At 39.9% G+C, this 27685-nt stretch overlaps 2 protein-coding genes across 3 annotated transcripts in view; one reads left to right on the plus strand and one right to left on the minus strand.

The window, feature by feature from the left end:
* Nucleotides 1–10: 10 nt before the first annotated feature.
* LOC103899351 (scaffold attachment factor B1-like) lies at nt 11–19758 on the minus strand. Its single transcript, XM_009279822.2, has 21 exons — nt 19388–19758; nt 17727–17814; nt 16454–16518; nt 16162–16368; nt 15018–15080; nt 14424–14451; nt 13021–13519; nt 12542–12591; nt 9619–9719; nt 7737–7886; nt 7565–7641; nt 6485–6624; nt 6059–6150; nt 5547–5653; nt 4138–4431; nt 3723–3860; nt 3175–3217; nt 1690–1811; nt 831–943; nt 654–705; nt 11–375 (listed from the first exon to the last, which is right to left on the minus strand). The coding sequence occupies exons 1-21, from the start codon at nt 19574–19576 to the stop codon at nt 249–251; spliced, it is 2745 nt and encodes a 914-aa protein (XP_009278097.2). The 5' UTR covers nt 19577–19758; the 3' UTR covers nt 11–248.
* A 316-nt stretch (nt 19759–20074) lies between these two features.
* The window catches only part of LOC103899352 (scaffold attachment factor B1-like), an 18657-nt gene continuing 11046 nt past the window's right edge, over nt 20075–27685 (plus strand). For both annotated transcript variants that reach the window (XR_657606.2, XM_009279823.2), the window contains exons 1-8: nt 20075–20424; nt 21348–21435; nt 23177–23241; nt 23330–23608; nt 24812–24874; nt 25655–25682; nt 26684–27182; nt 27609–27658. Coding sequence is in view for 1 of the 2 variants with exons in the window: in XM_009279823.2 (XP_009278098.1) it covers nt 20233–20424; nt 21348–21435; nt 23177–23241; nt 23330–23608; nt 24812–24874; nt 25655–25682; nt 26684–27182; nt 27609–27658 (1264 nt within the window). In the remaining variant the exon portion in view is untranslated. The remainder of the gene's footprint in view (nt 20425–21347; nt 21436–23176; nt 23242–23329; nt 23609–24811; nt 24875–25654; nt 25683–26683; nt 27183–27608; nt 27659–27685) is intronic.

Consider the following 27685-nt stretch of genomic DNA (forward strand, 5'->3'; position numbering starts at 1 on the left):
AACAAAGCAATTAACTGTAAACTGGCTTTTATTTATGGAAAATGGAATGCTTCATTAACAAACATTTTAAATGGGATATGAACAACACATTACAAAACAAATGAGTTCACATTGGATTGAGTGACATAATATGGCAGCAGCTTAAAAAAAAAAATTACACTTACAGTAGCCCATAAGTTACAATTAATGGTAACCCTGGGTAACAGATTCATTTCAGATGCCACCTTGCATTAAAAATTAAAACACATTCAGTAGCGACGGTTGAAACGAGGATCATTAGGTCTGTTTGCTCTCTCCTGGCCAGCAAATCCTTCTTGCATTCCTCCTCCATGCATCATCTGACTTTGGTTGCCACCTTGCATGAAACCTCCACGCCTAGAAAGCAATTCAGACATTTTAATTTTCTCTTGTGACTCTAGTAGTCAGGTTAATATAATGGGTGTTCTTTTAAAACTTTTTGCGTGATTTTTTCACTCTTCAATAAGATGGACTACATAAAAACTATGGGAATATTTTATTACTCCTTCACATTTAAATAAAAAAAAAAAAATCGGATAACTGATGCTTCCATAAAATGTTTCTTTGGCCAATTTAAATAGAAGAGATGACCCTTAAAAGGGAAACAAACACTTTGCTCTTTTTAAAGTTCTTACCCTGACATGCCGCCACGATGCATCACATGGCCAGGTCTGCCTCTACCTCCACCTAAAAAAGTTCAAATGCTTCCTTTATATCCACAGTAATAGTTTTACTTCATCTCCTAGGATAACAATGCCTGTATTTTCTGCTTTACGTAGCACAACTAATGAGCTGTTGTGCAAGAAGCATACCTTGCCATCTCTCATGATCTCGTCCTATCATTCCTCCATCCACACTGCTCTGCCATGAACGATCTTGATGTCCTTCAAACTTTCGACCGTGATCTCCCCAGTCACGTCCATCCCTGCAAAAGTATGAAATTCATACCTTGTCACATTAGCCAGAGCACACAAAACAGATTCAAGTAAAACAACTAAGTCACAAACTTACTCAAATACTTTACCATGGTACATGCAAATCTCATATTTATATTTCTATCTGTTAAGTCAAATCTCAGTAATAAGCCTTCTGTTCAACCCAACTAACATGACAAATAAGATTTTCTTAATCTGGTTTATGCTACATTGCTGTCCCAGTTTACTCCAAACATCCTAGCTTGTTATTTTGACCAGTCAGTTTATTTTTGGTGTTTCCTGTAGGCTGGCTTACTCATAGGACGTATTAAAAAACAAAAACACAACACAAAACCTCAAAACACCCCCCCCACACCCCCAGTCTAAGTATTTTATTAACTTGTTTTCCTTTCAAAGGGCTAACGGGATGGTGCTTCCAACAACTACAAACTGGGGAAGAACCACTACCCTGAAAATATCAAGCTTTGATAGTAACGTTAGGCAAAATTAATTGAAAACATGAAGACTTTCAGATGTGAAGTTACTAAAAAAAAAAATCATGCCAAGATGCATGTTTTGATGCACAAGGCAAGCCGAAAGAGCTACTCATTTGTAGTCCATCCAACAGAGAACAGACTCAGGGATGAAAGTTGGAAAAAAAAAAAGAATTGTACTTCCAAAAACTGCATCCCATTTTCACATACAGAAATAGTCCTTAGATGCACAAGAAAAAATATTTTCAGTTACGTGTACTAACCGTGACTGTGGGGGTATCCCTCTACTTTCACTCATTCTTCTGTCAGATCCATAGCTACCCCAACTTTCCCGAGAGTCTCGTGAATGACGGTCTGGTCCTCCATGGCGCTCATCTGGATAATGCTAAAAGGCAAAGAACACTTACAGGACTGCCCAAAACAGACTCTTTAATTGTTCGAAGTTGCTCAGCTGTAATCACTCAATCTCAGAATCATTTAGGATGGAAGGGACCTCCTGAGATCATCTAGTCCAAGCCCCCTGCTCAAGCAGGGTCAGCCAGGGCAGGCTGTCCAGAAGTCTCCCATCAGGTTTTGAGTATCTTCACAGCTGGAGACTTGACAATTTCCCATGCAACCTGTTCCAATGTTTGACCACCTTCACAGTTCAAAAAAAAAAAAGTTATTTGTTTAGTCTTCAAATGGGATTTCATGTGTTTCAGTTTGTGCTCATGGACTCTTGTCCTGTCAGTGGGCACTACTGAGTAAAGCCTGGCTCCATCTTCTCCATACCCTCTCTCCCGTGAGGTATTAATGCACATTGGTAAGATAACCTCTGAGCCTTCTCTTCTCCAGGCTGAACAGTCCCAGCTCTCTCAGCCTCTCCTCATACAAAAGATGCTCCAGGCCCTTAATCATCTTTGTGGCCCTGGGCTGCACTTACTCCGGTAAGCTCTTATCTGTCTTGTAATGGGGAGCCCAGCACTGGACACAGTACACCAGATGGGTGCTGAGTAAAGAGGAAGGATCACCTCCCTTGACTTTCTCGCAACACTCTTCCTGATGCAGCCCAGGATGCTACTGACCTTCTTTGCCAGGACGGTGCAATGCTGACTCATGGTCAGCTTGTTGTCCACCACGACTCCAAGGTCCTTCTCTGCAAAACTGCTTTTCATCTGGTTGGTCCCAAACATATACTGCTGCACAGGGTTATTCCTCCCCAGGAGCAGGACTTTGCACTTCCCGTTGAACTTAATGATATTCCCCTCTGCCCAATTCTCCAGCCTAACCAGGTCCCTCTGAGTCTCACAGCTTAGCCATCAGTAAAGGGCACTTCAGGATTCTGTGACTCCGCAAAATTAATCTCTCACTGCTTGAATGTGCCATGAAGGTCTTTCCCCCAGCCCTCAAAAACATGCAAACATCTCTACTAGTTTTGCTGTTATTTCCATGCAACCTCACAGAGTGAATCTTATGCGTATTTTGTATCTTTGCCTTTTCTACACAATCTTTTGGAATACTCTACCTTTTTGACACAATTCACTTGTTTTGTTTGATTGGTATCAGAATAGCTATATCTAACTTTTATAATACACAAGTCTTTAAACTAAATTTCATCTTATTAAAGAAAACAAGACAATCTGGTTACTTATATGTATTTTGGGAGATATAATTTAATTCTTAACTGCTGAAATGTAATCTGACTCACACTATAGAAAACCAGGTTATAAGAAGTTAAGATGTTTCTGTAGCTTTATAAAGCAACTCACTTGTCCATCCCGATCTCCCATCATTGTCCTTGATCCATCTCTCCTACAAACAGACAATTAAAATCAGACTGTGGTAGTAAAACATACAGCATATAAAACATATAAAAATCCATCTACATAACAACACAGGTGAAATATCCTGCTTCCATGTAGTGCCAACATTATCTACAAAAGGCACAAACAGCTGGAACGTATGGAAACCATGACACATTTTGGATTCCTGGAAAACCCAGTTAGTCCTAAAGTATAAACCAGAATATTCTCATTAAGATGCTAGGTGCCTACAATATTATTTAGAAATTTTTCAGCGTCCTACAAATGTGTGAAACAGCATTGCAAGCAGAACACTCTGAACAAGCCTGACAGAAGGTTTAACTCACGGCACAGTACAGATCTCTTCATGATGATATAAGAAAAAGTCCACAGCCACTAAGCCACACTTAAAAAACAAAATGCAAACCAAACACACAGTAAAGGCAGCAAAAGATGACATTAAATGCATTTTTGACTTTCTATTTCAGGCAACAGGGTGGAGGTAAGACACCAACCGGTCTATTGAATGGTCTTGATAACGGCCACGATCCCTGTGATCAAAGTCATGGAAGCGATCCTGGCGACTGAAATCTGAATGGTACCTATCATTCATTGCCATTCGTTTTGCCTCTGGCCAGTACGGATCATCTCTCCTGAAAGAAAGAACACACTCATTTTAGTCAAGATAATGACTTTTGATATTGTTCCCTCCTTCCAAACTGTAGAAGGGTAATTAAATTCAAAAGGGAGTTGAAAAACCTCAGAGGATAGTTTGACTGTGGTTATTAAACATGATCATCTCAATGCAATCAACATCTGCTGATTAATGGAAGCTGAGAGCATACGGATAGCTTTTTATAGTACAAGCTGATGAGGCGGAACCTGGCAGCAACGTTTTCCACTTGCATCATTTGTATTTGCTGGCTTTACCTGCCATCTATGTCATACGGTCTTCTCATTGCAGACCGACGTTCTTGTTCATAGCGCAGTTGCTCATGCTGGCGTCGCAGCTCTTCTCTTTCTCGCTGAATGCGATCTTGTTCTCTTCTCCTTTCGTGCTCTATGTGCATTCGTTCTCTTTCCAGTCTTTCTCTTTCCATCCGTTCTCGTTCAAGACGCTGCCTTTCAATTTCCAGTCTCTCACGAGCAATCTCAAGCCTCTCCCTTTCTTCTCGTTCCCGGATAGTCTGCAGGTGCTGCTGTCTCTCCCGACGCTCACGTGTGCTATTTTAACAGAAACGAAAGGTTACAGACCTAACACTTCAACAGATAAAGGAAGTTAAAAAGGAGGGGGGGAGGGGGTGGTGGGAGGGAGGGCACGGAGGGAAGACACTCAGCATACACATGAATTACTTGTATTTAGAGACTGATCATATTACTCCCACAAAACCCACCTGTGGGGGCAAATAATCCTATATGGCCAGGAGAATTTGAATCCAAATGCCCCAAGCTCATTCCTTCTACTCAAATAAAATATCCAACTCTGAAGAAGCCAGAACGATATGCTGGATAATAGGACTCCACTAAGGCTCAGAAATCTACATATGACAGAGAAACTTTTTCCTCTCCAGTAAGAGCGATGAAAGCATTTCCCCCCTGTCCAATTCAACTTACTTCAGGTAAGCAATAAAGCTTTGTAATGTGTGGAAAATGTTTTAACATGGAATTCAGGTCACAGTTTTAGCAAGGAATTTGAAGGATGGCCATTACCACCTTTATCCTGTATTAAACATCATGAAAACAGAAAGAAAAGCCCATCAAAAATAATTAAATACCTGAATTAGGTTCTTAACTAAAAAGATACAATGTGGAAGCTTTAAAGGGTTGCTGGAAAAATCCCCCAATTTCTCTATAGACACAATGTATTTAAATAAAACAAGATGAATATTTTTGTATTTCAAACACTATGGAGACTTTGAATGCTATGACAAGACAGACAAGGTCTTATTCTGAGAAAGACAACTTTTCTCCTAGTCTTTCCCTGTGTATTTGAGTGTGGCAAGTTTAGAATTATCATTTCTCCTCTACTATAATGCATGTTCAACTAAGGAGAGCAGCATACCTAAATCAATCTAAACCACAAAATCTACAAAAAGGAAAAAGAACAAAAAACAAACTGTGGTTGTTTTTTTTTCCCCCCAACACAATTTCAAGCTTAGTATTAACAGAGTCAATAATTGGAGCTTTCCCAATTCAACAGATATGCAACCCACAAACATATAACAAATTACAAGTGAAAAACAAATCAAAAGCCTCTTTATTTCTTAGTCATTTTAATCAAAAGAGAATTATATTAATTCGGGGGGGGGAGAATCAAACGATTTCACTGTTGCTCTTACCGGCGCTGCTCTGCCTCCCTCATTTTTCGTTGTGCTTTAATTTTGTCAAATGGCACAATGCCTTGTCTCTCTCTGCTCTCTGATTTGCGATCCTGGCTCTTAATGCTCTGTATTTAATATTGAAGTAGAGAAACTTAATGGAGTGCATTTATAAAAGGACAACTATCACAAACAATACTCTAAGCTCTGTTTCCATTCATACATATCATGTCTCAAAGCTTGGTCCCTGCATTTTTCAAAAAAGCTGTTCTTTTTTTAACATTACAGACACACCACATATTAACACAGTAATACTTACCTTCCCACATTTGTTTGGCAGGATTTCATTGCTGAATATGGTATCAGCCATATGAAAGGTATTTTACTAATTAAGATCGAAATCTACATTATAGAAATTCTAATTGGACAAATCAGTAAGACAAGCGTGGGTTACATGTAGCTCGGCAGGATTCAGTATTTGTTTCTAAAGGAAAACTGACACATAATGTTTCCCATGCAAAAACATTACTTACTCTGTCTTTTGATGCAGTTGATGTTTTTACACTAATAACAGGTTCTCCTTTGGATTTATCCATTACTACTGTTCTCTCTGTTCCTTTACTTCCTAAATAAATCAGAGGTTGGGGGAAAGAGATGGAAAAAACAATCAAACTACATAACCTACACCACTCATTGCTATGCCAGAAGTTATGTTCTCTAAAATGTGCAAATGGGCATTTAACCCTCTCCTCAAACATCATTTTTTCACTACACCTATTCCAAGTGCTTCTGTTAAGGATGACACAATGTCAAACACCGCCCCCACCCCGCCTCTTTATACCTTCTGAACCGGAAATAATTCTAGAATATTGGCAGTTCTTTGGAAAGAACTACCTACAATTAATTATCCATACTTCACCATATCTTTTACTCTATGAAAAAAAGAATAGCCAAATTACCCGACTTAATAGTTTTAGGTTGATCTGATGAACCAGACTTCAGTTCATCTTTATCTTTTTTTTCCTTTTCATCTTTGTCTTCTGTCTTTTTAGGATCATCTTTTTGGTCAGACTTCTCATCCCTTTTAACACTGCCAGGTCTATAGATAGATATTGATATAGATTAGGCTAATACAGAGTAAGAAAAAAGAAAATTAAAGGAGAATGCTAGCAGCACAGTAAGAAAGTAGAATTCTGATGTGCTAAGACAGTCATAATTAGATTGCCAAAGATTTCCTTCTACAACTTCCTACACCATAAAATAAGACAATCGGACTATGCTGTGCAGTTGTCATAAAAACTTGGCCGTGATTCAGGTATCTTAACTGAAGGCAAAGGAAAAATTCACACCACCATGTGCTTAATGCCCACAAAGCTTCTTATACAACATGACAATTATGAAGTGCCAATGTAAACCATTTTTGTCGGGCAACTAGGTGAAATAAAGGCAAAAACTTCTCAGTAAATAGCATTTAATAGGAGTTATGCCTCAAGAAGATAATTAAAGCAAAGGACTTAGTGTCTTATTCACTCTCTTAGTGTCTTTTTCAGCTACTTTCAGTAATGCTAGAGAGAAAAAACATAGTGCCGAAGAGGAACATGTTCTGGAAACAGGATCTTGGATAACTGATCTTTAACTGTTTGTGACCACAATCACCTGAGAAACCCCTATTCCAACGAGAGAAAAATTTAACAAACAAACAGTGACATACTGACCAAAATTCTCAAATGGCCTTTCCTATAGATTTGACATGGAAGCACCACAATCGTTACTAAAAATCAAATATAGCTAAATTAAAAGGTATGCTTGAAAATGCAACTTTCCAATGCCTACCTTAAAGCACATAACAGAAACGTCTTAAGTTAGGCACTGAACATCAACAGTTGTTCATCTTGTAGTAAAAGTTAGAAAAATGCATCTATTGCTCTTTTTGAATGTTTGCCACAGAAATTCTTACTGTAATTTTATTTTTCCTGACAAATCAGCATTGACTGATGAACAGCAAAACACCTTTGGACAGAGAATTTTTAGAACAGTACCTCTCACTGACTGTTTCTTTCTTTGCTTCATTCTCTTTTTTTTCACTTGGCTTCTTCCCAGCAGGTTCATTTTTTGCCTGAAATTTATTTTGCACATCATCAGCTGAGAATGTGGTCTCGATCATTTGTACAATCTGATGGTAATGGGATATCTTTGAGGATCAGTACTCACTTTTTCTACAGAAATTATTTTCCCATGTAACTCTGTTTTGTGGAGATGAGTAATACACATTGTTGCTTCCTCGGCTGTAGACATCGTAACAAAGCCGTAACAGCGAGCACCAGGACTGCGAGCATTGGTGACCACTTTTGCACCTACCACCTTTCCAAAATAAAGAGGTATTACACTTACTGTAACAAGTGCCCACCATTTAACAGCAAGAAGTACAAGCTCCATTTCTACTCTGTTTTATTCCTGTCCACCATCATTCAGGAAACTTCTATTTTTAAGAGATTAACAAATACAAGAGGAGCATTGCTTGGAGCCAATCATGCTTCTGTTGCCAATGCAACGCTACAAAAACTGAATCAATAGATGGGAGCTAAAGACTGAATTCTGTTCTGAAGAAAGCCTGTAAAAAAAAAAAAGGCGGCTAACTTTACATCAACAACATCATTTAGCTTAAGTATAAAGGAGTAAAAACCTAATAAAAATTTGTAAGCCAATTTCCACCCACATGCTAATGCTAGCTCAACTGCTAAGTCCCATCTCCCCTCGAAAAAATGTTTTCATGTCGCTAAGAGGCAGACCCACAACGTTATCTACAATCTTTTTAAGAAACAGGAAGTTTCCCCAAAAAGTATAACTTGAAAAAGCCCACATAAAACACCTGTTTTCATAAATGGTGCTTACTTATGCTCATATAGTCAATACAGCTCACTTTGTATTACAGAAATCAATCATATTTCACAGAGGTGTCATATTTTAAAGTACAGATGAATAAAGAACATATGTTTGAGCGTTTGATTTATTGCAGATGTACTTCTACTTCTAGGAAGCTTTGCCTCTGCTAATACTCCAAAGAAAATAACAGTAATTTTATTTAAACAACTAAGTGTTACCATGGCATCTAAGTAAAGGCAAATACTAGGTCGGCTGTTGCACAGTTTTTAATTACATTTATTTTGTGGTACTCTCTATGGTCAACGTTCCAGGTTACCAGATGGAATTCTGGACAATTAAATGGAAGGAAAGTATTGCATTTTTATTGTTACAAGGAACGTTAAAAAGGTTTTACTAGTCTCATGACTTTCACACAAACTCAAAGCTGTGCTACACTTAATCCATTTTTGTACCTATTGTAAAGTCTCATTTAAGTTCTAGACTATTTTCATTAGTTAAACATTCAATAGCAGATTGCTAGCACATACAGTTTTACGACAAGCTGCTGACAGTCATCTTTAAATAGGCTTCAAAGGTTTGACAAGAATCCTTACTGATGTCTCTGACATCAGCCTGCTATTCAACTAGCTCTTTCAATTTCCCAATTGACAGGGAGATTTAACTCGCCATTTAGTCTATCATTAATAACAACTGCAGGACCCCCCCCCAACTCCAAACCAAACAACCCCCACCCCCAAACTACCCAAACAATTGCTTTTTAAAGCAATTGCCAACTCCAGACAAAAATAAAACTTCAGGTACCAAGGCAATTCTTAAGCTATTCCCCAGTAATTATGTTTCAACATTTACTGCATGTTTTACTTAGTCCTAAGGAAGTCTTTAATAAATAATGTTCAATTCACTGTTGACTCTGAATTTCCAATGGGTGAAGATACTATACTACAGCACAGGAGACAGAAGTATATGTAAACAGTCATTGGCTGTTTCAAATAAAGGACCGTATATGGAATTTTGTATTTGTTTGGAAGTCAGCGACAGAATAAAAAAGCAGTAATTCAGAGTGTACTTCAGCAATTTTTTCCTTGATATCCCACAATATTTTTGATAATTTGATTCCTTTCGCTGGTATTCTCAGTTGTGGGAGCTTAAGAAGTCTTATTAAGACAGCTTCAAGTGAAAAAAAAACAAACCAAAACAAAAAAAGCCTTACCTTCCCATATTTGCTAAACAGATTCTTCAAATCTGTAGCTCTGGTAGTGGAAGCCAGTCCACTCACCCAAAAGTTTCTACCAGAACCGCTAGCAGTGCGACCTAATTAGGAAAACAAACAAACAAAACCAAAACATACCCAAAATCCTAATTATTTCAACAACTACTTCTGAATTAAAAAGAGCAGTTCCACAAATCTTTTTTTTTAAATCATAGAGCAAATGAAATGCAATGCGTAACATTCTCCCCCCATGATTCACATTCCTGAAGGCAAGTAGTATTACAAGTCCAAAAACTTTAAGATGGAACTACAGGCTTTGATACATGCAACAGAGGCATGTCATGTCATTCTTCAAGAAAGTAACTGGACTAGGGCATCTCTGAAGTAATTGTGGCTCTTCAGAATGTGCCTGGATAGATCCCAGTAATGCTGCACTTACAGGAAAAGACAGAAGACCTGCTAGAGTTGCGGGAACAGTGTTAGTACCCGTGTATGCTCATGTCTCGCCCTCCCTATCTCCTCGACTCCAAAGGAATGATGATGGGATGCAGGTTAACCATACCTCTCAAGGAAAGACATTCACCATAAAGAAAGCAAGAAAATTTCTCTCCTATTTCTGCCCACACAGATTCCACAGTTGGGATATGAAGCCTGTGACTTTAGTTACAGGAGTCAGAAAAGACCTAGCTTTCTTTAACTATGCAAGAACTACAGAACACCAATTTGGCATCTAAACTAGAAAGATAATTTTATAAATGCTTATGTAAAGTCTGAAAACCCAACATCTAGTGATTAAAAAGTGTCTGAGCTGAAAGAACCTTTCTAAAATGCTATTTTATTTGGGTGTCTTTCCATTTCTTACTTCCTGATAATTTTTGTCATTGTCACAAACATGAGCGTAGCACTGAGAACATTGTTGTTAATATTTATAAAAGTTCCCTAGGGAAGCATGCAATCACTTGTGCCAATCTCTTAAAAAAAAAAAAAAGTCTTTTGTATAAAGGAGACTATGTCTAGACCTGTCATCTTCTAGTCTCAAGAACTGCATGGACAAAGGTGTGTCATGTGTGCAAACACATGGGAGATACGTTGTCTTGGTGTTTCAAAAAGCTGAGCCATAGGCTTTGATGCTTTTACTCCACACGCTTCCTCTAGAATTTTAAAACGGCCACCTGCAGTTACACTGGCACCAGCATCCTGGAGAAAGAGAAAAATGAGCTCTTTCTTCTATTTTATCGACGATTTTTTAGATTATTTAAACTGTGTTAATACCCTTTTTGAATAAGCTTTGATCAGTCTTAACATCTCCAGTTTTTGCCCTCCCGTAAGACTTAAAGAGGTGCTCCTGCAATGGTACTGCATTTCGAAGACAAAGAAAGACTGGGACTATAAAATCTTCTCTAACTTAGAAACTAGAATGATATTAGGTATTGGGAGCCAACCCTCAACACTGGAGACATCTTTCAGATATGCATAAAGCGACTGCCAAGTCCACCAGACTTATGAGCTCATAAATTTATTTTTCTACGCTCTTATTAATACAGCTCTCATAATGAATGCATGGAACATGGAAAACTCCTTGTCCTAAATAAAATCCTTTCATACAGGTGTGGAAATAGCAACGTATGAGTCAGAACTGACTTGTATATAGTTCTGTACCTTACTTCTGGCTCAACCGCTTTGCTCTGCATGCAGAGAGCGCTACATAATCAAGTAGCTACCTCCCCCCAGTGTTCTTTACTAAGCCAGAATATGATTTAAACAAATGTTATGGAACACAGCACATCCTTTGGAGGAAGGTATGCAGGGGCAAGGTTGTTATCAGACACCCAAGTTCCTGAAGGCTGTTTTGAACGCAAACTTCAAGAAGAGTTTTCCCAGTCCACAAAAAAGTACACTCAAGTCCTTGGGTAAATGACAGCATGCACAAAACACTCCTTTAAATATTCTGAAATAAGAGAACACAAGATTACAGACTGTAAGCAAGAGGTAAACAGACCCTAATGGAGCTGACGTTGAGGTCCAGTAGCTTGCACAGACAGGTATAACCCCGGATCTTGGAAAAAGCAGCTGACAATGAGTTCTGTCTGTGTTGTAAAACCCAATTAAAACCAAACAAATTCTTTCTGTCCAGTTGGCAGACGGATCTCATAACGAGTTTCTTGCCTATTATAGGAATCGCTGGAACTTCCAAGCTTACAGTGCTGAACTACCTGCCTGCAGTATGTAAGAAGAATGTTAACAGTCAGTTCTAAATTTTCTGCCCTGGTCAGTTAGGAGAGAATAGAGAGGTGGGGTGAGCTGCAAAGACTCAGCAGCCTAATGTACTGAAAGGAAGAAGTATGATGAAAAGAAGGAGCAGGCACCTGACACTGTTGATCAAGAAATTTTCATCTTCCTTAAGATGCATATTTGCACCATAAATAGGATCTGCATGGACAAAAATTTAATAACATCAATCTAATTTGAAGACAGTGTTAAGCTGTAAGTTTCTGTGGCATTTAAACATGTGAATACTAGATTCCAAATTATTTCAGCAAAACAGTAGATGGTATGAAGAGTCACAAGCGTATAGTAAAGCAAACACAACTGCGAAAGGCTCTTGAATCACTAACAGCTGTTGGTAAGCATCTTCAGTGCCATGAGGGACATATTTGCCACGTATTAACGTCTACCTTTGAAGATCAAGATACAAACAAAAGGGTGCAACACAGATACCCTTAGAAAATGCATAAAAGGAAAATAGGGTTTTTGGCATAAATAGAGTAAAAAAAAAAAAAAAAACCAAACAGAAAGAGGTGAATAATTTATGATATTTAACAACTTTGCAGATTCCAACGCTTTTCCGCTGAAATACCCCATCCAATACAAAAACAGTTTCTCCAAGCAATCATTGAAGTTCTATTTTTTAGAAGAAACATACCTTTCTCATCCTTTGAGATTATCTTTGTATCTCTGTCCTCCTCAACAGGGCTAAAGACAAAACACCACATTATTCAAGTCAGAAAGAAAAGTGACTAACTATAAATTATGAAAAATGCTAAAATTAAATACCTACCAGAAAATATGTCGCAAACAAAAACACACCTCTGTATACTTGATTTAAGAAATCTGACAAGAAATAATGAAGTCAGATTCTTAAACAGACTTATATTAGGAAGACGTTTACAAATAAGAGTAATTTAAGAAAACAACCTTTGAAGGTTGAGGAAGGAAAGAAATCAAACCCTCTGCGTTTAAAAAAAAAAAATATCTGCACATGGAGAAATAAAACAGACTCTTTAGGAATAGGCTACAATTTCATCAGTCTTGGTGGCCAATTGAAGGAAACAGCTTATTCGCATCACTTAACGACCAATGAAAAAAAGATAGCATCTGGTCTATAACGGAGAAAAAACAAACCTCTTTTTCTGATCACCGCCCTCACTGGTTGAGGACTCTTTAGTAGCAGGGGATTCCTCAGAATTAGCTTTGTCTTCTGTTTTCTTGGCATCTTCTTTGCTATCTTTGGCTTCGGGACCTGCGCCTTTTTCCGCTGTTTCCCCACTAGAGGCTTCCAGGCCTTGGGAGCGTTTGCTACTCTGATCGCTTAGGGTCTCTACTACTAAAGATTCAGAGTCCGGTTTCTCTTCCTCTATTGTCTGTGCACTTGTCTCCCCTTTTGCTACAACTAAACGCTTTGCTTCCTTCCTTGCCATAGCTTGTGCCGATTTGCTGTCCAAATCTAAAGCATCTTCCTCCAACTGAGCGGCAGCAAGAGCGTCCTCTTCCTCTGCTAGCCTCTTGCCTGGCACCACGTTACTTGCTTCCTGTGCATGTGGCCGCTCCGCTTCGGAAGTGTCTTCGTTAAGTAGTTCAGATTTACAAGTTTCCCCCAAAATGTCGAGTATTTTCTCATTTTCTACGGATTTAACAGGAATAGAATGGCACAAGATTTAATCACCAGGGAAATACAGCAATCACAAATGTGGAACTGGCATGGCTGCCACACTAACACCAAGAGAACTTCTAAGCTACACAGAGATTGGAAAACCCTAGTGTACACAGTGTTAAAAGTACTACGCTAACTGCTGTCTGACAAACTACCAAATCAGCCCTAAAATGTTAACAGGGAAGAAAAATGCCCCCACAGATTTAACAAAAACCTTCTGGCTGATCCTTGATATTCTTCATGAAATCATTCAGCTCCGTTTCTTCTCTAGTTAGCTTCCAGAGTCCAAGATGCTTAACTGAACGTATCAAGGCACTGAGAGTTCAATTTCCAAATTTCTGTGAAATTCTTTTAGCAGACAGTCCAACATGAGAACTGGGCATCTTCTGATGGTGCATGAGTGTGTTTGCAGTCCAGAAAGTGAAAAGTATCTGTATGAAATTTCCATGAAGAAACTCTCTTCTTTCTTCTGTATCCAGTAACTAATCTTTACATTTTAATGCCCTACAATATCTTTTTACTGCTTTCACTGCTCTCTACTTAGTAACAGAGTTAAGGTGTGTGCGATATCACAAGATCTGTTTACAAGTAGAATCTTTAGCTTTTAAACTGTGATTAACTTCTCTAAATCCATTTATGTAGTTTAACAGGTTTTTAAACCATTTCATTTCACTGGAAATATTTCAAAGATGACAAGCATCACTTCACAGATCTGGGGATATGATTGGGTTTCCAATCTCTATGACCCTGCATGATCTGGATTGTCCATCATAAAAATAATGCAAATTATGTTTGTTTGCTTGTTTTTTTTAATATTTAATGGTTTAAAAAGTATTAGTTGAAAAGACAGGAATATGTTTTTCTTTAACAGTACCTGGCTCCAAGTGTAGCTTCTCCATTTTCTGTTGAGGAAAATAAACACAGAATGAGGATTTTATAAAATGCACTTTGTAGCACAGAATAATAGCAACCCCCCACCCAATCCCAAGATTGAAAACTTCACAAATTCACCTACTACATTTAGCACTTCTTTTCACCATCCACTGATGTATCAAACTGAGTATTTTATATACATAATTTTTCTGGCACATTGAAGCTAAATCAAAGTATCAGCCACAATTACGTTCTCGTATCTAACTTGGAATAAGTTCGATTTAAAGAGACCAGTAAAATATCTTTGTGTACCACATCAACTGCAGAGTGGAAAAAACCCCAGCTACTACTTGATATAATCAGTACAAGACCATTTTTATTTGCCATAAAGGTGGAGGAAGTCTTGATAGCCGACTGAAAAGTAGGGAAAAAACACAGGGCGTTCTCATTGGACAGACTGTATTCTGAGCAAGATCACGTACGTCTTGGATTCTGTTAAAATTTCATATTATGGTCATGTTTTCTTTTTTGTAGCATGAGCACAGAGTGAATACTGATAATAACAATCTGAAATACAGCTACATTTTCAATTTACCTTCATTTCAATTAAATCAGAAGAAGAGGCATCTAAATTGTTTTCAATTTCATCATAATCTTCCTAAAAGAGTAAAAAAGGAATTATAGCATTTTTTACAAAAAGTAACGTTATCTTACGGAGAAATACTACTGTATTCAATTTTCCCTAGCAATAATACAAGAAATATTTTCCAGTATTTGACAGATCTCAAGTGCTACTTCAGATTGTGACCCAAGAACGAGGAGCAACATATAAATATTCTTGATGATTAAGTATCTTTCTCCAGTTACCTTCCATTTTAATTTCAACATGACATTGTCTACTTCAAAGTTACTCTTATTTAGAGAGGAAATTTATTTCACATTTCTGTCGTTACTGTACATAACATGTTTTTCCATTTTCCCCACTTTTTTACTTCTTTAGTTTCTAACTGAAAAAACAAGTTAGAAATGAAGCTGACTTAGGTTTCTACTTTTCCGAAAACAAAACACGTCCCCAAAATCTTCCTTCCTTAAGAGCTGTTGGTAAGACTGAACCAAAGCTCATCGGTTATATGATTCACAACAGCTCTAATTTACAGAGCACCAAAAAATTGCCTTTCAGGTTAACTGGATGTTGTTGCAATGACTCTGTTTTCAGAAGGTAAATGATAAAAAGTTGAGACAGACACCACAGGCCTAAATAAAAAAAAACAAAACAAACCATAAGGAGGCAAGGAAGGATAGTATGTTCAGTTTTGGGAGTGAACCTGCAAAAAAGATTTCCAAATTATCTGTGAGTTGAAAACATATTTCTCTCTCTCCATATATATAAATAACTAGATGACTGGGTATATGCATAAATACACTTAAAACACATATAAATGGGAAGAGGGAACACCGAAACTAACACATTACTTTCAATTCCAGGCTTCTTTCACGGCAAGCAAAGATGTTACTGCAAGGTAAAGAAGGCTGTGACCCATCTACCATGAACATTTCAAACCTCTGATAGGTCCAAGAACATTTACCACTTAAAGAGTAAGACGTGAGAGCTGTTAACGTGAAATAGAATCCATACCACATTCATGGCCTATATTCTATTACACTGAAATAACTCGTTCATGTGCCCATATGCTTATTAAATACCTTCTGAAAATTTACAAAGACCTCTACTCACTTACCTCATTTTCTGTTAGCTGATCTGGAAGTTCTTTCATTTCTGTTTCGACATTGTCTTTATTATCAGACAGAGAATCGAGAATATTATCAGGACTATAGTCTTCTCCACAGTCTACAGCACTGCCGTTATCTATTTCAGCTTCATCTAACACACTAATATCCATCATGTCAATATCTTGTAAGGTATCCAGACTTGCTTCGATATCCTCCTACAGAAAGAAAAAGGGTAGATGTGTATTTATTGCGGGTTAAATGATGCATATTCTTAGTAACAGCAATCATGATTTCACTTACCTGCCCATCTCTAGAGTTTTCTTCCAGTCCATTGTCTTCAACACCTTCTTCTTCTGTTTTTTTTCCTAAAAATAGTATCATTGAAGTGAGATACAGCACTAAATTTCATAACACATCTACTCTTTGCTGAATTACCTATTCAACACTGAGTTTGTTTCAACAAATAATCATTAAGACCCTGATTCAGAAGTCCAGGTCTATCTGGATATAACAGAGGACAACTTGCCACTCGATACAAGCGAACAGCATGAGCATGAACTAGAAGTAGCACAGCTACATTTTTCAACAGCTACACTCCTCTCATTCCACAACACTTCAGTACCTAAAAAGACAACACGGTCTAGGAAGGTATTCCATTTAAAACAAACACCCTACCATTGTTACAAAACCCCTCCCTCTTACCATTTAAATAATTAAATAATTACACTGATTTAGAATTAGTCTTCACTTTTAAGATCCTGGACACACAGTTTATGCACATCATGTTTAGGCACAGCTGTCACTAGCAAACTCGTATCGCTATTCAACGTCTCTTTCTGTATTTTTACCCCATTATCTTAAAGGAAGCAGCTTAAAAGTTAGGTTTCAAAATATCTTTTAAGAACTGGCTATGAGCAATTCAAATAAACCACACGTAACATGGCCCACACAATATTTAATGTTTTTGAAGCAAAATATACTTAAATCACTAATGAGCTATTTCAGAACAGTTTATGTTCAAAACAAGACATTTATAAAATGAAATATGACACTAACAAAAGTTATACACATTTGTTATTTGTGCAACAATGGTTCTAATTATTCCCACTGTAATTTCTCACATCTAAAAATGTATCCCAATGATGATGGAGGTTCAAGGGCTTCTATGAAAAAAGGAAAATGCATATAGTTACAGCAAGGAAATCAGTACCTGGGGTGTTGTGGAGCCACCTTAATATACATTGGCAGAGCTTTCCACGGGATCTTACACTGCAGCTGCTTGCTCTGTACCTGACACAATTCTACACTTATGGTCACAAGTACAGAAACACCTGCAACTTACGGTCTCATCTACAGGTTTCAAGACTTGCTAACGGAAGTACGGTTAGGTGTCATATTATCATTTAAATTTGTTATCGCTCACTAACGCAACAGTTTTACCATTTTCCATAAGGGAAAAAGAAAAAGCACTTCTTTTTGTTTAAATTAAACTAGTGAAACAGAAGAAATCAACACCATATGCTAAGTTCTAGCTACATGGAAACAAAGTAACTGTATTTGACTAGACTCCTACCTTTGCTAGTTCTCTTTGGCATTCTCTTGTTGGTCAGTTCTGAGGCCACAGCAATTTCATCAGGATCTCCTCCTTCATCCTCAATGGCCTAACGGAGACAGCAGCACGACATCTATTGTATTGTTTGCTGGTGTGCATTTGTACTGGTTTTGGATGGGATAGAGTTAAATTTCTTCCCAGTAGCTAGTATGGGGCTATGTTTTGGATTTGTGCTGAGAACAGTGTTGATAACACAGGGATGTTGTAGTTACTGCTGAGCAGTGCTTACACAGAGTCAAGGCCTTTTCTGCTTCTCACACTGCCCTACCAGCAAGCAGGCTGGGGGTGTACAAGTAGTTGGGAGGGGACACAGCAGGGACAGCTGACCCCAACTAACCAAAGGGTTATTCCATACCATATGATGTCACGCTCAGCAATAAAACTGGTGGGGTGGAAGTTGGTGGCGCTGCCATTACTCAAGGACTGGCTCGGCATCGGTTGGTTGACAGTGAACAATTGCTTTCTTTTACATCACTTGCTTTTCTTGGGTGTTTTTTCTTTTTCCTCCTCTCTGTTGTTTTTTTTTTCCCCTTCTATTTTTTAAAATTATTAAACTGTCTTTATCTCAATCCACAAGTTTTCTCTCACTTTTACCCTTCCAATTCTCCCCCTCATCCTGCTGGGGGGGAGCAGGGTGAGTGAGCAGCCATGTGGTGCTTAGCTGCCTACTAGAGGTAAACCACAACAGCATTTTTAAGGATTTGTCAGATGGAAACACTAGTGTCTCACCCTAGTTCAGGTCACACAGCCAGGCAGCCATATCAGCCGTTAGGAACACTGAATAGTAGGGTGTTGTTACACAACCCCACAGCCAAATCAAGCTATGATTGACAAGCAAAGTTCCCGTCATCTGTAAACAAGGCTCCCTACTCAGCAGATAAGCGCTTTAACTGTATAAAACCGAGAGTGACCGCTACAGGAACTCAAGCGCATCCGACAGTATTTTTTTCTCAACGTGCAGGCCTATTAGAACCCATAAAAGGGTCAGGACCGACTATGCTGTTCTGGCCTCATGGAAGTCTATGAAAATACATTCCGGAGAGGTGGGGGAAACGGAGTCAGGTGAAGCGTGTACAGAGGAAGAAGAAGAAGAGATACGGGAAAAGGGAGTTGGGGAAACGAGAGAGGAAATCAGGGAAGGACGCGCGTACATTAGGTACAGGGAACGAGGGAAAGACCGGGGCCATCGCAGAGCGAGATGAGAGTAGCACTCCAAAGGAACGGCTGAGGTGCGGGCGGCGGCCCGGGTGCCCACACGCTGAAGCGCGAGCGGGCGGCGCGGGTCGCCGCTGGGGGGTTGGGCGGTGGCAAGAAGCAGCGCAGCGGCGGGGCTGCTGGCGGGCCCCGCAAGGGCAACGCCTCTACAGTGGTCCGAGAAAAGGGGCACGCTGATGCTAAAGGACACCCCACGGCTCCCCAGGACCGGCGCTGGGAAGCAGCGGAGAGACACGGTGGCGCCGCGCCGCCGCCCAGCTCGCGCTCCCCTCAGCACCTCCCTCGGCACAGCAGCTCGGGACTCCGGGCCAGACCTCGAGCGCGCATGCGCCAAGCGCCCTCGGGCCGGGACAAAGGACCCGGATGACACCTCCCCCGCCCCCTCTCCCGCCGGGTTTGCGCCTCACCTTCCTCAGCCGCTCCATGAGAACGCTCTTGTTGCCGCCGCTGTCTAGGTTACGGCGTTTGAGCTCGGCCCGCAGGTCGATGACTCGCAGCTCGCTCAGCCGCCGGGTTTCGGGTTCTGAGCCGAGAGCCGCGGCCCCACCAAGGGATGTGAAGTCCCCCAGGCCGGCCGCTGATTGACTCTCCGCCATCAAGGCCCCTTCGGTGTTCCTTCTTAAGCCCGAACGCACGGGAGAATACGGCACAATCAAGCAGCTAACCTTGCGATCACAGCACAAAATGGTGGGGAGGCCAAGACGTGCCGAGGGGACGGGGAAAAAGCCCGCTACGCGCAGGCTCGGAGAGAAGGACGACGACGAGCAGGGGGGAGGGAGAAGGCGGGGCCTGGAAGACAACTGGAATGACAACTCTTGCGCAGGCGCAGACGGCGTCGCCCGCGTCTAAGGACGGCTCGAGAGCTCTCGTGCATGCGTCCGAGGGCCGAAACAGATTGCGGTTGCGCATTCCTGCAATGAGGTAGTCAAAGGAACTAGTGCGCGTGCGCATCGGCACAGCCGCCTCCGGAGTTGAGCCGTTCCTCTGCGCATGCGCGCAGCCCCTCCGGGCCTTCTGGTCAACGCGCGTGCGGGCTGCGGTTCCTTTCCTCCCCTCCCCCTTTCTCTTCAGTGCGCCCCCCAGCCTCCGGGCCTTCTGGTCAACGCGCGTGCGGGCTGCGGTTCCTTTCCTCCCCTCCCCCTTTCTCTTCAGTGCGTTTCGGTTTTGCCACCATTTTGTGCTGCAACTGCGGCTTTTCGCCGTTGTTTTTATCCTGCCTTGCTCCGTGCGTGCGAGTTGAAAAAACGGCCCCATGGCGGAGAGTCAGTCAGCGGCCGGGCAAGGAGAATCTGCGTCTCTGGGTGGGTCTGGAGTTTCCAGTTCGGAGTCTGAAAACCGGCGGCGGCTGAGCGAGCTGCGCGTGATAGACTTGCGGGCTGAACTCAAGCGCCGCAATTTGGACAGTGGTGGAAACAAGAGTGTCCTCACGGAGCGACTCAGGAAGGTGAGCAGGGAGGCGCGCCGGGGCTGCCTGAGGGGGAGGCGTAGCCGGCGCGTGCGCGACCTTAGCCCGCCAGGCACTGCTGAGGAAAATGGCGCCAAACGACCGTAGAGCGGAGGGAATGGAGCTGCGGGGAGCAGGAGGTGTGCGCCGGGCTCTGGGGGTGGGTCCGTGGAGCCTACCAGGCCTAATGCGAGCGTTCCGTGCGTAGCGAGCGTGGCCCCGTACTTGGCCGTCCCAGGCTCGCCCCTGAGACCGCCGGTCTCGTGTAGTAGCCGTGGGGTGTATGTGTGCGAGTCTGGCGTTTCCATCTACGCAGCGAGCCTCTCTCCGGTTTCCTAGACCTGCACAGCACAGCGTGTCTGCCGTGGCACTCGGCCTAAGTGTTTCTAGCCTCATGCCTCACTGGGCTTTCCGCCATGCATTGAGCTTCTGGATTTACAGTTCTATACACTGTCTACTAGGCTTTTTGCTGCGTACTGATTTTTTTCTGGCTTTCTAGCTGGTAGCCTGTACGCTGTATCCTCATCAGAATGTTTGGTATGTTAGTAGCATGCGGACCGCCTTCATTGAACTGATGCCTGCTGTCTCCTAGAGCCGAGTTTCTTACTCTGTCGCAGCGCCCCGGGTATCTGTGTGCACTGTTGCAAACGCTGTAGGATTGACTTTTTTTGTCTCTAGGTTATGCTGCTGACTGCTTTCCAGAAACTTTACACCAACACGTTACTGTTTTCTGTGTGCTTGTTGTTTTGATTTGGTGGTCTTTGGTTTGCATATCTTAAGTTGCTGGTGTCTAATTCAAAGTGCTAGATTCTTGTTTCGGTATTTTTCTGCCTCTGGTGTCCAGCCCTTAAACTCGACAGAAATGCACAAATGGAATTTTTATGTCTGTCTTGATATCTATCTTTATCTTTTCCCCTTAATAGGCTATTGAGGAGGAAGGGGGGAATCCTGATGAAATTCCAGTGGTTTCAGAAAATACAATGAAGAAAACTCCAAAAAGAAGCAGCAAAGGTACAGGGCAGTTAGAGAGGATGTCCACCCCGTCCCCCTTGAGTTTTCTAGCAACTTTTACTCATTAAATGGAACCTTGCTAATCTTTTTTCTGAAGTCTGCTTTTTCTTTCGGAAAAGTGCTTTGTTTAATTTTGGCACTGTTGCTGAATGTTTTGCAGTCCCAAAGCTATAGCTAACATTACTTGCGTGAGCCAGATTTGGGTAAAACTGGTTCTCTGGAAGAAATTAAACAGTTGAATCTTTTGTTTCTTGGTTCTGACCTTTAATGCTGTATGTTACTGGTACTCTTTCCCACATTTGTGCTCAGGTTTCTAGGGATGGATGGTGTGGTATTAAACTTACTGGTCATTTATTCACAGAACTTCATGTAATTTAATGAGGCAGGAATTGGTCCACTCGAAGGATCTGTTGGTTTGTTCTCAGAGTTCCCTGAAGTTTGTAGCAGGAACTACTAAGTAATGCTGAAGCAGTGTCAGTGTTTTTAAAATAGATAATTGGTTTTTTACGTGACCGTACCTTTGCTTTTGAGAAATACAAGGGGTTTTTTCTGAGGTAGAAATGCAGAGTTTCTAGCAAATTCAAAGTAACCTCTGTAGTGTGTTATGTTTATGCCTCATAGGTAATAGCGGTCTTATTTTTCTCCCCAGAAGACTAGTTTTTAATCAATATCTGAAATTGGATTTCTTTTTAAGGCTTTCTCTATGCATGATTTTTCTAATGGTGAGACATAGTCTTACATAATCCTTATTTTTAAAAAATAATTTGGTCTTCTAAAATTAGTTAATTAGCACAGTTTGATCTTATTTTGTAATCAAATAATGTTGTAACTTACTTTTGTATTAGAACTGAGGAGAATAACTAGTTTAGATGAAGGATTTAAATTAAATTATTAATTTTGATTTACACAAAATGTAAATTTGTGAGATGAAGCTCGAATGTTTTGCCAACTAATTTGTATGACAGATTTTTGTTGTTACATCCAATTTGGAGTGATGTTACATTTGCTTGCAAACTAAAATGTGGAATCTTAACTGGAAAGAGAACAAATGTCACAACTGGGGGTAAAAGCAGAGACATCTTTCATAATCACGTTCATTTTCAAGTCTCGGAAAAATACCTAACATACATTATAGCACTTTTAGTGTTGGGATGTAAATAGATGAGATGTTCCTCTTAGCTCTAAAACCCCTTTCCCTTTTTTATTGTAATGTGCTTGTAGTTTTCGAGGAAAATAACATTCATAAAAGATGAAACAACTACTTAGCTCTGAGTTTTAGGAGTTACTTTTTGGTGCTGAAACTAGCGTACTGTTTTCAGTAATGTTAGTTCCAATACTATGTGTCCAGCTGGTGAATCGAGCACTGCAGTAATGCTTACATGTAGAGTGGGTTTTTTTTTCATAGTTTTGTGTTGGGTTTTTCGTTTGGTTGCTTTTTTCTTTTTTCTTTCCAGTAAATGTCTGTAAAGAAATGAAAGGTTGAGCTAATAAATTACTGCAATCTCAGCTGAGCAAATGTTCTGGGGAGTGCACAGTGGTGCTTCTTGAACTCGTGACAGACCTCAGACTGTAGTACGTTTGTCAGTTACTGAACTGGGATGGTATATGAACACTCAGTTGTGGAAAATAAGGAAAATGCAGATAACTAAACTGAATGGAATACCAACTCTGATGAAAAAATAAAACTTGAAGGATACATATTGTTACCTTCTTTTCATTCTAACGATCATAATGTTGTTAGGACGTAGACCAGATGAGGAGGGAGTAGAAGATAATGGCCTGGAAGAGGATTCGGGAGATGGACAGGTATGTAAGGCTGTGTTTGAAGTGAAGTAGTGATAGCATTGCTTTCAAGTTACAATGACTATTATATATACTTTTTTTCTTTTTACAGGAGGATATTGAAGCAAGTTTGGATAACTTGCAGGATATTGACATGATGGATATTAGTGTGTTAGATGAAGCTGAAATAGATAATGGCAATGCGGTAGATTGCGGAGAGGATTACAGTGCTGATAATATTCTTGACTCACTGTCTGATAGTAAAGAAAATGCTGATGCAGAAGTGAAAGAACTTCCAGATCAGCCTACAGAATATGCTGTAGGTAACTTGAAGGCATCCCCACAATTTTCAGAAATTAAAGAAGAATCAAGAGAAATACCAGTAGTGATGGTATGCATCTCTTATGTGTGTGGAATCAGATTCTTTTTTCCTTTTTTTTTTTTTTTTATTAAATAGCAGAACAGTAGTTAAAGAGTATTTGAAACAATTTGGGGCTCTACCAGTTCTCATGGTCATTGCTTTTTCTTCTTTTACATAATTGTGGAAATAGCATTCTTGATTTTAAAATGCTTAGATGTTGTTTGCACACATATGACTGTACAAATCAGTAGTAATCCAGAAAGTATTTGTTTTAATTATGCTTTGAACTCTCTGCTTGACCTTATGTTTACATTCCCATTTTCATATCTTTCCTTTATTTAGGAGGACATGTGAGGCTACAAATGCTGTAGCCTTATTCACTTCAGCTGAACAGCAACATTCTGGGAACTATATTCTAGATTATTTTTCTGTTAAGATAGGGTCTCGCAGTTACTCAGTTGTTGAAAGTATTTTTGTGTTGGCTTTCCGTGTTCGTCTGTCTGTTGCACTGCCTATATGACATTGTCCATCTGGGCTAGAAGATAATTTTTTTCCCCAAAGTCAAGTGTTTATCTCCTGAAATGTACAACAAAGCATTTGAATAAAGTTATTTCTGCCCCATCTAATAGGGAAGTATAGCTCTTTGTTGTATGCACATTGTGTCATCAGTCTGGACTACAAGATTCTAAAGTTGGGTGGTGTCCGTCCCCGTCCCGTCCCGTCCCCCCCCCCAAATCTGAAAGTTGCAGAAATAAGCTTAACCTCCTATCCCAAGCATATCCCTGCCCCACACAAGTCAAATAGAAATACGTAGAAAGTAGGTTTTTTCAGTGACTGATACCAGAGTCCGGGTCAACTCCTGCAGTCTTCTTTTATCAGTAAAGAAAACAGTTATCGAGTCCCATAGACTTTTTGGCTCTAAGTTGTTGCTGTAAATAGGAGAGAGAAAGAGTAAGAGAAAGTTTGCTGTTGGAATCCCCATCCTTAAAAGATTTTTGTGAGCCGACCAACATATTTGAGAGGTAATGACAAAGCTTATTCAGTTGGTGGGGATCGGGAAGAGGCATGGGGGTCATTTGTCAGTTTTAACCCTTATTGGTTGTTTTGGATGCTAGATACATTTGCTTAATATCAGTTGTCAGTGAAAATAAAATCTTTGATTTCTCATTCAGGTTTCGTTCACAATACTATTCTTTTATAGATAACAAAATATCTTCCGTTTACTTTTTAAAGGTAGAGGTTGAAGATGTTGGAAACAGTTTAGATGCTTCTTCATCTGATTTAACCGTAATAAAGGTAAATGGTAACCAGTTTTTCTTTACAAACAAAAAGGCATAATATATGCCATATAAACTGTATGCTGAAACAGTATATGTACAGGTAGTACACAGTGGGTGCATTCTTACGCTAATGCCTTTCTAATTTAATCATATGGACAAAGAGAGAGAGAGATATCAGGTCATATATATATATGATGTATATATCGTACTGAGTTTGGGTGGTAGATTGGATTCTTTTTATCTGTTGTATTAGCCAACTCAGTGTCTTATGTTATATTTAACTTCCATTAAAAGTGTTCATATCCATGTTGACAAAGAAGCTGAAACCAATCTATTCCTGAAATACTGGCCTTGTTTCCAGATCACTCGTGGTAGCTTAAGGACACTTGTAGTGCCAGGTGAAGCTGGTGTTTCTATTGATCCTGTTTTCAGAAAGCAGACTTCGTAAAGTAGACTCTAGGGAAGGGTAACATGAAGATAAGCTCTGCTCTATGCTGCTTACATTTGTTGATTTATTTACCCATGTGAATGTGTACCGTGTGTTCAACAGGTGTCTGAATTTGAGAATGTTTTTACACATTTTGTAAAACTTGAAGATGTTAAAAAGTAATGTTAAACCTTCTTGTGAGAAATTTATTTAAAATCCAATGTTTTCAAAGCTGAAATAGGCTAACTTACAGTAACTCTTTCCCCAAATTCTCTCCTGTCTTGGGGGAGTGAGAGGTGTCATTCAGAATAACATCCTGACTTCTTATGAAATAGTGATATTTCTCCTTTTTTTATCTTTTCACTGCAGGAACTTGAAGAGTTACCTTTGGAGCCAGGTACTGGTTTTTTGGTTTTGGTTTTTTTGTTTGTTTGTTTGTTTTTTTTGTTTGTTTGGTTGTTTTTTTTGTTTGGTTGTTTTTTTGTTTTAAAAAAAAAAAAGTCCTGGGCATTGAAAAAGTTTCATTCTTCATTTAATTCTTTTTGTGTCCCTGGTTGGTTTTGTTTTTTTTTTGTTTTTTTTTTTAAATGCATTACTGTAGTGTACATTATTATGGTGGACAATCCAGGTCATGCAGGGTCATAGAGATTGGAAACCCAGTCATATCACCAGATCTGTGAATAACCGCTTTTTTGAAAACGTGTATTTAATGTGATGAAATGGTTCCATAGAACTGTTACCTACAGTGGAGTTAAGGAATGAGCCTTAAAGATGTAAAGGTTCTGAAAACAGATCTTGTGATATCACACTGTACTGTAATTCTATGAATATAAATACAGGAGTGTAGGTAATGCAGAGCTTTGGTACAGAACAGAAATTAAAGAGTGACTGGACTTCAGAAGAAGGAATACACTGTCATCACAGGAATTTTCTACAGATCCTTTTCACTTTCTGGACTGCAAACGCACTCATGCACCATCAGAAGATGCCCAGTTCTCATGTTGGACTGTCTGCTAAAAGAATTTCACAGAAATTTGGAAATTGAACTCTCAGTGCCTTGATACGTTCAGTTAAGCATCTTGGACTCTGGAAGCTAACTAGAGAAGAAACGGAGCTGAATGATTTCATGAAGAATATCAAGGATCAGCCAGAAGGTTTTTGTTAAATCTGTGGGGGCATTTTTCTTCCCTGTTAACATTTTAGGGCTGATTTGGTAGTTTGTCAGACAGCAGTTAGCGTAGTACTTTTAACACTGTGTACACTAGGGTTTTCCAATCTCTGTGTAGCTTAGAAGTTCTCTTGGTGTTAGTGTGGCAGCCATGCCAGTTCCACATTTGTGATTGCTGTATTTCCCTGGTGATTAAATCTTGTGCCATTCTATTCCTGTTAAATCCGTAGAAAATGAGAAAATACTCGACATTTTGGGGGAAACTTGTAAATCTGAACTACTTAACGAAGACACTTCCGAAGCGGAGCGGCCACATGCACAGGAAGCAAGTAACGTGGTGCCAGGCAAGAGGCTAGCAGAGGAAGAGGACGCTCTTGCTGCCGCTCAGTTGGAGGAAGATGCTTTAGATTTGGACAGCAAATCGGCACAAGCTATGGCAAGGAAGGAAGCAAAGCGTTTAGTTGTAGCAAAAGGGGAGACAAGTGCACAGACAATAGAGGAAGAGAAACCGGACTCTGAATCTTTAGTAGTAGAGACCCTAAGCGATCAGAGTAGCAAACGCTCCCAAGGCCTGGAAGCCTCTAGTGGGGAAACAGCGGAAAAAGGCGCAGGTCCCGAAGCCAAAGATAGCAAAGAAGATGCCAAGAAAACAGAAGACAAAGCTAATTCTGAGGAATCCCCTGCTACTAAAGAGTCCTCAACCAGTGAGGGCGGTGATCAGAAAAAGAGGTTTGTTTTTTCTCCGTTATAGACCAGATGCTATCTTTTTTTCATTGGTCGTTAAGTGATGCGAATAAGCTGTTTCCTTCAATTGGCCACCAAGACTGATGAAATTGTAGCCTATTCCTAAAGAGTCTGTTTTATTTCTCCATGTGCAGATATTTTTTTTTTTTAAACGCAGAGGGTTTGATTTCTTTCCTTCCTCAACCTTCAAAGGTTGTTTTCTTAAATTACTCTTATTTCAGTCATCTGCAAAACAGAATTGTCCATTTAAGGATACAAATCCCATATTTCCTGTCACTCTTCTATAAATTTGCAAAGATAGCGTTTATTTCAGAACTAATTTACTGGTAGGTATTCAACTTTAATGCACAATCTAGAATTAACATTCTTCTTGTATATGATCGGTTGAATAATGTGGTGTTTTGTCTTTAGCCCTGTTGAGGAGGACAGAGATACAAAGATAATCTCAAAAGATGAGAAAGGTATGTTTAAAAAAAAAAAAAAAGTAC

Source organism: Aptenodytes forsteri, unplaced genomic scaffold, assembly GCF_000699145.1.
Source record: "Aptenodytes forsteri isolate BGI_AS27 unplaced genomic scaffold, ASM69914v1 Scaffold147, whole genome shotgun sequence".
Classification (NCBI taxonomy): domain Eukaryota; kingdom Metazoa; phylum Chordata; class Aves; order Sphenisciformes; family Spheniscidae; genus Aptenodytes; species Aptenodytes forsteri.

Bases quoted from the DNA above. Each gene is read 5' to 3' on its own strand.
- LOC103899351 (XM_009279822.2), bottom strand. From the start codon at position 19,576: ATGGCGGAGAGTCAATCAGCGGCCGGCCTGGGGGACTTCACATCCCTT. The intron at 7,887-9,618 runs GTAAGGCTTTTT...TATTTTGGAAAG, and splicing joins TGTTTAGCAAATATGGGAAG to GTGGTAGGTGCAAAAGTGGT. The intron at 4,432-5,546 runs GTAAGAGCAACA...CTGTTAAAATAG, and splicing joins AGGGAGGCAGAGCAGCGCCG to CACACGTGAGCGTCGGGAGA.